The sequence below is a fragment of the Chlamydomonas reinhardtii genome, chromosome 15, assembly GCF_000002595.2.
Source record: "Chlamydomonas reinhardtii strain CC-503 cw92 mt+ chromosome 15, whole genome shotgun sequence".
Lineage (NCBI taxonomy): Eukaryota > Viridiplantae > Chlorophyta > Chlorophyceae > Chlamydomonadales > Chlamydomonadaceae > Chlamydomonas > Chlamydomonas reinhardtii.
In genome coordinates, this window is record NC_057018.1 from 1,428,166 (window position 1) to 1,437,907 (window position 9,742).

The 9,742-nt window shown below is 64.8% G+C and overlaps 1 protein-coding gene across 1 annotated transcript in view; it reads left to right on the forward strand.

Annotated features, from left to right (window-relative positions):
- The window catches only part of CHLRE_15g642702v5 (uncharacterized protein), a 6,092-nt gene extending 1,779 nt beyond the window's left edge, over nucleotides 1–4,313 (forward strand). Inside the window, exon 2 of the mRNA XM_043070689.1 lies at nucleotides 1,736–4,313. Within this exon, the coding sequence (XP_042916547.1) occupies nucleotides 1,801–1,983 (183 nt within the window). The 5' untranslated portion in view covers nucleotides 1,736–1,800 and the 3' untranslated portion in view covers nucleotides 1,984–4,313. The remainder of the gene's footprint in view (nucleotides 1–1,735) is intronic.
- Nucleotides 4,314–9,742: the final 5,429 nt, after the last annotated feature.

Below are 9,742 nucleotides of genomic sequence, written 5' to 3' on the forward strand. Positions count from 1 at the left end.
CCAAACACTTCTATTCATGTCTCGACATTTATTGGTGCTGTGCTGGAGGCCGGGCGCGCAGCCCAGCGCGAGGCAGCTTCTGGAAATTTACCGAGCATCGTTCTCAAATTCGCTCTCCCGATCGCCCGGCGCCCCGCTGATGCGATTGTATATGAGTAAATGATATGTTGAATTCATATTATGCACATATCGGCGCGAGCTCGCGCCGCGTAGTGCGCGGGACCGCTCGCAACGTTTTAATTTCGCGAAACCGTCGCGACCTTTTTTCTATGCGCGCGGCCGGCGCCGCGCCCCGCGCTTTTTATATACTATCACATCTATGTGCGAGTGTGACGCCGCTGCATATCGCCGGCGGCCGCGCGGCCGCGGCGAGCGGAGGGGCGAGCGCGTTTTGCATGGGAGTACGGGCGCACAGACGCACGCACGCAGTGAAATTTTGAGGGCGACACATCCCTCCGCAACATGACGGGATGCTGACGCATCCCCCCGGAGCAATTTGGAGGGGGGGGGAGGTTGGGGTAGCTTGGACGGCGCTTGGGGAGGGTGGGGGTGCAGGGGCGTGTGTGGGGGTGGGTTTGGGCATTTCTTTGGCTGGCACGGGCTGCCGCCGGACGCCTGGGAGCGCTGTCGAGGGCCAGGCACGGAACGCAAGCAGCGGGGAGGGTGCGCGGTGTTGGGTGTCCGCCGTTCTGAGCGCGGGTGCCCATGGGGTGGAAGGGTGGAAAGGGGAAGGCGTGTGTAGGCGCGGAAGTGCTCGGAGTGCGCGCCGAGTGACCTTAACGCGCTGTAACAGATATCTTCGCAGCATTTGCGACCCAGCGGCAGCTTCGGGCGGCCGCGGTGCAGACCTCGGCGCGGGAAATGCTAAAAATGCCGACTCGGCGAACCGCGCTGCCCGAGCCCGCCGAACACTTCTAAGAATGTTACAACACCAATCGGTGCTGCGCTGGAGGCCGGGCGCGCGCTCGGCGTGAGGCAGCTTCTGGAAGTTTGCCGAGCACCACTTCCGAACTCGCTGTCCCGGCCGCCCGGCGCCCCGCTGATGCGATTGTATATCAGTAAATCATATACAGATTTTATCGTGCGTAATGGCTGGCGCGGAGTCGCGCGGCGCAGCGCGCGGGACAGCTCGCAATATTCCGATATATCGCGAAACCGTCGCGACCTTTTTTCTTCGCGCGCGGCCGGCGCCGCGCCCCGCTTTTTTAATATCGTGCATATCTATAATGCGAGTGCTGCGCCCCCGTGCTTGGCGGCCGGCCGCGCGGCTGCGCCGAGAAGAATTCAAAATTTCGACCCTGCATCATGTACGGCGCACAGACGCACGCACGGACGCAGTGAACTTTTGAGGGCGGCATGTCCCTTCGCTTTGCTCCGGGAAAATCGGAGATTGCTCCGGGAATCGGAGATTGCTCCGGGAATTTGGAGGGGGGGGGAGAGGTGGGAGTGGCTTGGGCGGTGCTTGGGGAGGGTGGGGGTGCAGGGGCATGTGTGGGGGTGGGTTTGGGCATTTCCTTGGCTGGCACGGGCTGCCGCCGGACGCCTGGGAGCGCTCTCGACGGCCAGGCACGGAACGAAAACAGCGGGGAGGGTGCGCGGTGTTGTGGGTCTCCTGTTCTGTGCGCGGGTGCCCACGGGGTGGAAGGGTGTGGAAAGGGGAAGGCGTGTGCAGGCGCGGAAGTGCTCGGAGTGCGAGCCGAGTGACCTTAACGCGCTGCAATAGATATCTTCGCAGCATTTGCGTTCCAGCGGCAGGTTCACGCGGCCGCGGCGTCGACCTCGGCGCGGGAAATGCTAAAAATGCCGACTCGGCGAACTATGCCGCCCGAGCCCGCTGACCGGCCCAAACGCTTCTATGAATGTCTCGACACCGAGCGGCGCTGGGCTGGAGGCCGGGCGAGCAGCCCGGTGCGACGCAGCTTCTGGAAATTTGCCGAGCATCGTTCCCAAACTCGCTCTCCCGATCGCTCGGCGCCCCGCTGATGCGATTGTATATCAGTAAACGATATGTTGAATTCATATTATGCACATATCGGCGCGGGCTCGCGCCGGAGTGCGCGCGGGACCGCTCGCAAGGTTTTTATGCTCGTGAAACCGTCGCGACCTTTTTTCTCCGCGCGCGGCCGGCGCCGCGCCCCCATTTTTGATATCGTGCATATCTAGTATGCGAGTGCTACAACACTGCATATCACCGGCGGCCGCGCGGCTGCGGCGAGCGGAAGGGCGAGTGTACGGCGCGCACGCACGCACGGACGCACGGACGCAGTGAAATTTTGAGGGCGACACATCCCTCCGCAATCGGAGATTGCTCCGGGAAGATTGCTCCGGGAATCGGAGATTGCTCCGGGAACATGACGGGATGCTGACGCATCCCCCCGGAGCAATTTTGAGGGGGCGGGAGGTTGAGGCAGCTTGGACGGCGCTTGGGGAGGTGGGGGGTGTGGGGGCGTGTGTGGGGGTGGGTTTGGGCATTTCCTTGGCTGGCACAGGTTGCGCCTGGGCGCGTGGGAGCGCTTTCGACGGCCAGGCACGGACCGCAGGCAGCGGGGAGGGCGCGCGGTGTTGTGGGTCTCCTGTTTTGTGCGCGGGTGCCCACGGGGTGGAAGCGGGGAACGGGCGAACGCGTGTGCAAGTGCGGAAGTGCTTAGAATGCGCGCCGAGCGACCTTAACGCACTGCAACGGATATCTTTGCAGTATTTGCGACCTAGCGGCAGCTTCGTGCGGCCGCGGCGCAGACCTCGGCGCAGGAAATGCTAAAAATGCCGACGCGGCGAACTATGCCGCCCGAGCCCGCTGAGCAGTCCAAACGCCTTTATGAATGTCTCGACACCGAGCGGCGCTGGGTTGGAGGCCAGGCGCGCAGCCCGGCGCGAGGCAACTTCTGGAAACGGAGGGTGGGAAAGTTGCCTAGCGCAGGCATCTGGCGGGGTGGGTCTGGTCTGGCAGCTAAGTTCCAGAGGCAACCTGACCCCCGCGCACGCACATCTGAGGGTGCTTGGGTAGCCCTGCGCAGGCATCTTGGGTGCCATGTCCATGCATCTCGACTGGCCGGGATGGTCTGCCCAGGCATCTGGGATGGCGGAGGCGGTCCGCCCAGGCACCTTAGCTGCCATGCCCCCTCAGTTTAACTGGCGTGGTTTCCCACCCCGGAAACGTAGCGTGCCGAGTTTGGATTGCGGGAATGTCAGTAAGCACGGTATGCCCGTTACCCACGTGGGTGCTGGTGCTGGTGCCAGTGTGCCACGGTGCCCATGGCAAGCACGCAGCTCAATCCGGCCTGCTTCCTAAAGAATACTCTACACGCAGAGATGCCAAGCGCGATTTATTCAGTGTGACAACTAGGTGGAGACCGTGGGTTCGGACATGGAAACACGGTCTGGGGCCGCTAAAGCTGGGTTAAGCCGTGGAGCCTGCTGTGATCTATTTCACGGTATCTGCTATCTGGGTGACAAGCTGTATTCCCTAGGAAAGCTGGCTGCGGCGCCGAGTTGGCTGTCACGCCCCGCGAACCAGTGGTTCGCAGAGAGCCTTTTGTTTCCCTGCTTGCCCAGTAGTTTTTAAGCTTGCTACTGCTTTACATGTAGCCTTCTTGTGGCACCACAAGCCCCAAAGAAGGAAGCCTTGACCATGAATGTCGCAACTTCAGCAGAGTTCTGCAGCTCGAAGTATCTATAAAGGTGTTGTGGTTGCTTTTTTATCAGCACGCACTCAGTATAGGCCAGTATAAGCCCTTGACTTCTCGGCTGAGCAGTGTGGCTGTGTATGCGTGCCGGAGTGCTGGCATACCCCTACACACTGCCCGTTACCCATTCCAGACCCTCTTGCGGCATTTTACCAAGCAATTAGGTGGCTACAATAGGCTACCCTCCTCTGGAAATTTGCCAAGCATCGTTCCCAAACTCGCTTTCCCGGCCGCCCGGCGCCCCGCTGATGCGATTGTATATCAGTAAATGATATGTGGAATTCACATTATGCACATATCGGCGCGAGTTCGCGCCGGAGTGCGCGCGGGACAGCTCGCAAAGTTTTTATGCTCGCGAAACCGTCGCGACCTGTTTTCTCCGCGCGCGGCCGGCGCCGCGCCCCCATTTTTAATATCGTGCATATCTATTATGCGAGTGCTACAATACTGCATATCACCGGCGGCCGCGCGGCTGCGGCGAGCGGAAGGGCGAGCGCCCTCGGGATTGTGCCGTATACGCACGCACGCAGAGACGGACAAAACGAGAGCGACACATCCCTCCGCAATCGGAGATTGCTCCGGGAATCGGAGATTGCTCCGGGAAAGACACTCCAGCGCACCACATTATGGCTGCACTTGTTTATATTACAACACAGCCGCACCTGTCAACCGGGTCAAACCTCTCAATGCCCCCTCCCTGGGGACTACCGTACGTGTCCCGTTTCCTTGCGCATCATACCGTATGGAGCCATTCGCCTGCCCACTTCGCCTTTGCTTCTAGGCTGCGGCTTCGCCACCACTATAAGGACGGGTTTGTGCGTTACGCATGCTTATTGTGCGCTACGCATGCGTCTGGGACTGGACGCATGCGTGCCAGAACGCATGAAGCATGAGGGGCGGGGGGCCGGGTCGGGCGCACAGCCGTGCGTACAAGCACGCATGCGGGCCGCATGCAGGCGCATGCGCACCGACCTGACGCAAGCACTAAGAAACGCACGTATTCCTGTAAGTCACGACATAGTCGTAGACAGCAAGCACGGCTCGCTCGCTCGTAGGGTCGCGTGATCGCCGGACGCGGCACTCCAACACTTCAACAGCGTCAGACCCTGCTATATGATGCAATGTGTATATCAAAACGAACAGTATAAGTAGGCTAGCAGGCCTTGCGAAGTATTCACTCGGACATAGTGCTAGACTTTTAGTCTTTAGACGGTCGGGCCTAAACGAGTGAACGCATGTGTATATATGGTATGCTGTACTATCTGGGTGTCGCACCAAGCAACCAGCATGGAGGCTGCACCTGACAAGGCGGGTTGTGTGGCTGGCGTGTAGAGGGCTGGCCACTGCCGCTGCCGCGCACTGCTCGCAAGGCCGGGGACTGCGAGGCAGCTCAAGGTGTGCGTAGAGTGCGTAGGCGTGGTTGTTGCTGCGACAGTGCCTTTGTTAAGCAGCCGCGGCGGGGGTTATGGTTATGAGATAGCACTGGCGTGGGACTGGGCGTGCACGATGAAGGTCGCGGGCGGCGACGGCACAACTGAGTGCAACGGTGGCACTGCGGTGGCGGCCCCCCACAGGCCATGGCTGCCGTTGTCGCCATTGCTAGCGTTGGACGCGTGCTGCCCCCCGCCGGCATCAACCCCGCGGCTGCACCATCAGCTGCGCCATCGCATCAGGCGACGAGACAGCACTGGCGTGGGCCTGGGCGTTTGTGATTGGGGCAGCGGGCGGCGGTGGCGCCAGTGAGCGCAACGGCGGTGCTGCGGTGGTGGCCCCCCACATGCCATGGCTGCCGTCGTCGCCAACGCTAACGTTGGACGCGTGCTGCCCCCCGCCGGCATCAACCCCGCGGCTGCACCATCAGCTGCGCCATCGCATCAGGCGACGAGACAGCACTGGCGTGGGGCTGGGCGTTTGTGATTGGTGCCGCGGGCGGCGGTGGCGCCAGTGAGCGCAACGGCGGTGCTGCGGCGGTGGCCCCCCACAGGCCATGGCTGCCGTTGTCGCCAGCGCTAACGTTGGACGCGTGCTGCCCCCCGCCGGCGTCACCCCCGCGGCTGCACCATCAGCTGCGCCGTCGCATCAGGCGACGAGACAGCACTGGGGTGGGGCTGGGTGCTTGGGATTAGTGCCGCGGGCGGCGGTGGCGCCAGTGAGCGCAACGGCGGTGCTGCGGCGGTGGCCCCCCACAGGCCATGGCTGCCGTTGTCGCCAGCGCTAACGTTGGACGCGTGCTGCCCCCAGCCGGCGTCACCCCCGCGGCTGCACCATCAGCTGCGCCGTCGCATCAGGCGACGAGACAGCACTGGCGTGGGCCTGGGCGTATGTGATTGGTGCCGCGGGTGGCGTCGTCGTGGGAGAGCGCAACGGCGGTGCTGCGGCGGTGGCCCCCCACAGGCCATGGCTGCCGTTGTCGCCAGCGCTAACGTTGGACGCGTGCTGCCCCCCGCCGGCATCAACCCCGCGGCTGCACCATCAGCTGCGCCGTTGCATCAGGCGACGAGACAGCACTGGCGTGGGCCTGGCCGTTTGTGATTGGTTCCGCGGGCGGCGGTGGCGCCAGTGAGCGCAACGGCGGTGCTGCGGCGGTGGCCCCCCACAGGCCATGGCTGCCGTTGTCGCCATTGCTAGCGTTGGACGCGTGCTGCCCCCCGCCGGCGTCACCCCTGCGGCTGCACCATCAGCTGCGCCATCGCATCAGGCGACGAGACAGCGATGGCGTGGGCCTGGGCGTTTGTGATTGGGGCAGCGGGCGGCGGTGGCGCCAGTGAGCGCAACGGCGGTGCTGCGGCGGTGGTCCCCCACATGCCATGGCTGCCGTTGTCGCCATTGCTAGCGTTGGACGCGTGCTGCCCCCCGCCGGCATCAACCCCGCGGCTGCACCATCAGCTGCGCCGTTGCATCAGGCAACGAGACAGCACTGGCGTGGGGCTGGGTGCTTGGGATTGGTGCCGCGGGTGGCGTCGTCGTGGGAGAGCGCAACGGCGGTGCTGCGGCGGTGGCCCCCCACAGGCCATGGCTGCCGTTGTCGCCAGCGCTAACGTTGGACGCGTGCTGCCCCCCGCCGGCATCAACCCCGCGGCTGCACCATCAGCTGCGCCATCGCATCAGGCGACGAGACAGCACTGGCGTGGGCCTGGGCGTTTGTGATTGGGGCAGCGGGCGGCGGTGGCGCCAGTGAGCGCAACGGCGGTGCTGCGGCGGTGGCCCCCCACATGCCATGGCTGCCGTCGTCGCCAACGCTAACGTTGGACGCGTGCTGCCCCCCGCCGGCATCACCCCCGCGGCTGCACCATCAGCTGCGCCATCGCATCAGGCGACGAGACAGCACTGGCGTGGGGCTGGGCGTTTGTGATTGGTGCCGCGGGCGGCGGTGGCGCCAGTGAGCGCAACGGCGGTGCTGCGGCGGTGGCCCCCCACAGGCCATGGCTGCCGTCGTCGCCATTGCTAGCGTTGGACGCGTGCTGCCCCCACCCGGCGTCACCCCCGCGGCTGCACCATCAGCTGCGCCATCGCATCAGGCGACGAGACAGCACTGGCGTGGGGCTGGGTGTTTGTGATTGGTGCCGCGGGTGGCGTCGTCGTGGGAGAGCGCAACGGCGGTGCTGCGGCGGTGGCCCCCCACAGGCCATGGCTGCCGTTGTCGCCATTGCTAGCGTTGGACGCGTGCTGCCCCCACCCGGCGTCACCCCCGCGGCTGCACCATCAGCTGCGCCATCGCATCAGGCGACGAGACAGCACTGGCGTGGGCCTGGGCGTTTGTGATTGGGGCAGCGGGCGGCGGTGGCGCCAGTGAGCGCAACGGCGGTGCTGCGGTGGTGGCCCCCCACATGCCATGGCTGCCGTCGTCGCCAATGCTAACGTTGGACGCGTGCTGCCCCCCGCCGGCGTCACCCCCGCGGCTGCACCATCAGCTGCGCCGTCGCATCAGGCGACGAGACAGCACTGGCGTGGGGCTGGGTGTTTGGGATTAGTGCCGCGGGCAGCGGCGTCGTGGGAGAGCGCAACGGCGGTGCTGCGGCGGTGGCCCCCCACAGGCCATGGCTGCCGTTGTCGCCATTGCTAGCGTTGGACGCGTGCTGCCCCCACCCGGCGTCACCCCCGCGGCTGCACCATCAGCTGCGCCATCGCATCAGGCGACGAGACAGCACTGGCGTGGGCCTGGGCGTTTGTGATTGGGGCAGCGGGCGGCGGTGGCGCCAGTGAGCGCAACGGCGGTGCTGCGGTGGTGGCCCCCCACATGCCATGGCTGCCGTCGTCGCCAATGCTAACGTTGGACGCGTGCTGCCCCCCGCCGGCGTCACCCCCGCGGCTGCACCATCAGCTGCGCCGTCGCATCAGGCGACGAGACAGCACTGGCGTGGGGCTGGGTGTTTGGGATTAGTGCCGCGGGCAGCGGCGTCGTGGAAGAGCGCAACGGCGGTGCTGCGGCGGTGGCCCCCCACATGCCATGGCTGCCGTCGTCGCCAACGCTAACGTTGGACGCGTGCTGCCCCCCGCCGGCGTCACCCCCGCGGCTGCACCATCAGCTGCGCCGTCGCATCAGGCGACGAGACAGCACTGGCGTGGGGCTGGGTGCTTGGGATTAGTGCCGCGGGCGGCGGTGGCGCCAGTGAGCGCAACGGCGGTGCTGCGGCGGTGGCCCCCCACATGCCGTGGCTGCCGTCGTCGCCAGCGCTAGCGTTGGACGCGCGTTGCCCCCCGCCGGCGTCACCCCCGCGGCTGCACCATCAGCTGCGCCATCGCATCAGGCGACGAGACAGCACTGGCGTGGGCCTGGGCGTTTGACGTTGGGGCAGCGGGCTGGTCGCTGCTGCCGCTACTCACATTCCCGGGGACTGCGAGGTAGCTCAAGGCAGTGGATAGGTGCAGTTGTGGCTGCGACGATGCTTGTCCGCAGCAGCAGCCGCGGCAGGGGCTATGGTCGCAGACGCCATATCACGGTGCTTTTAAGCGCCTCAAGTCCTGTGTTATGAGTTTGAGGATTGCACAGCACCGAGCCCCGACCACAAAGCGTTTCCCCGGCTGTCCCGTGAAAGGCGCTAGGCACGAGCGGCGGTGCGTGTGCCTGAGAGCTTTACCCCGTATCCAGCCCAGGGCATAAGGTGTTCCCCCGGCTGTCCCTGATAAGGCGTTGGGCGTGAGCGGCGGTGCGTGTGCCTGAGAGCTTTACCCCGTATCCAGCCCAGGGCACAAGGCGTTCCCCCGGCTGTCCCTGATAAGGCGTTGAGTGTGAGCGGCGGTGCGTGTGCCTGAGAGCTTTACCCCGTATCCAGCCCAGGGCACATGGCGTTCCCCCGGCTTTCCTTCAGACGGCGTTGGGCGTGAGCGGCGGTGAGAGCAATGCCCCGTATCCAGCCCCGAGCACAAGGTGTTCCCCCGGCTTTCTTTCATACGGCGTTGGGCGTGAGCGGCGGTGCGTGTGCCTGAGAGCTTTACCCCGTATCCAGCCCTGGGCATAATGTGTTCCCCCGGCTGTCCCTGACAAGGCGTTGGGCGTGAGCGGTGGTGCGTGTGCCTGAGAGCTTTACCCCGTATCCAGCCCAGGGCATAATGTGTTCCCCCGGCTGTCCCTGACAAGGCGTTGGGCGTGAGCGGTGGTGCGTGTGCCTGAGAGCTTTACCCCGTATCCAGCCCAGGGCAAAAGGCGTTCCCCCGGCTGTCCCTGATAAGGCGTTGGGCGTGAGCGGTGGTGCGTGTGCCTGAGAGCTTTACCCCGTATCCAGCCCAGGGCACAAGGCGTTCCCCCGGCTTTCCTTCAGACGGCGTTGGGCGTGAGCGGCGGTGCGTGTGCCTGAGAGCGTTACCCCGTATCCAGCCCTGGGCATAATGTGTTCCCCCGGCTATCCCTGACAAGGCGTTGGGCGTGAGCGGTGGTGCGTGTGCCTGAGAGCTTTACCCCGTATCCAGCCCAGGGCAAAAGGCGTTCCCCCGGCTGTCCCTGATAAGGCGTTGGGCGTGAGCGGTGGTGCGTGTGCCTGAGAGCTTTACCCCGTATCCAGCCCAGGGCACAAGGCGTTCCCCCGGCTTTCCTTCAGACGGCGTTGGGCGTGAGCGGCGAT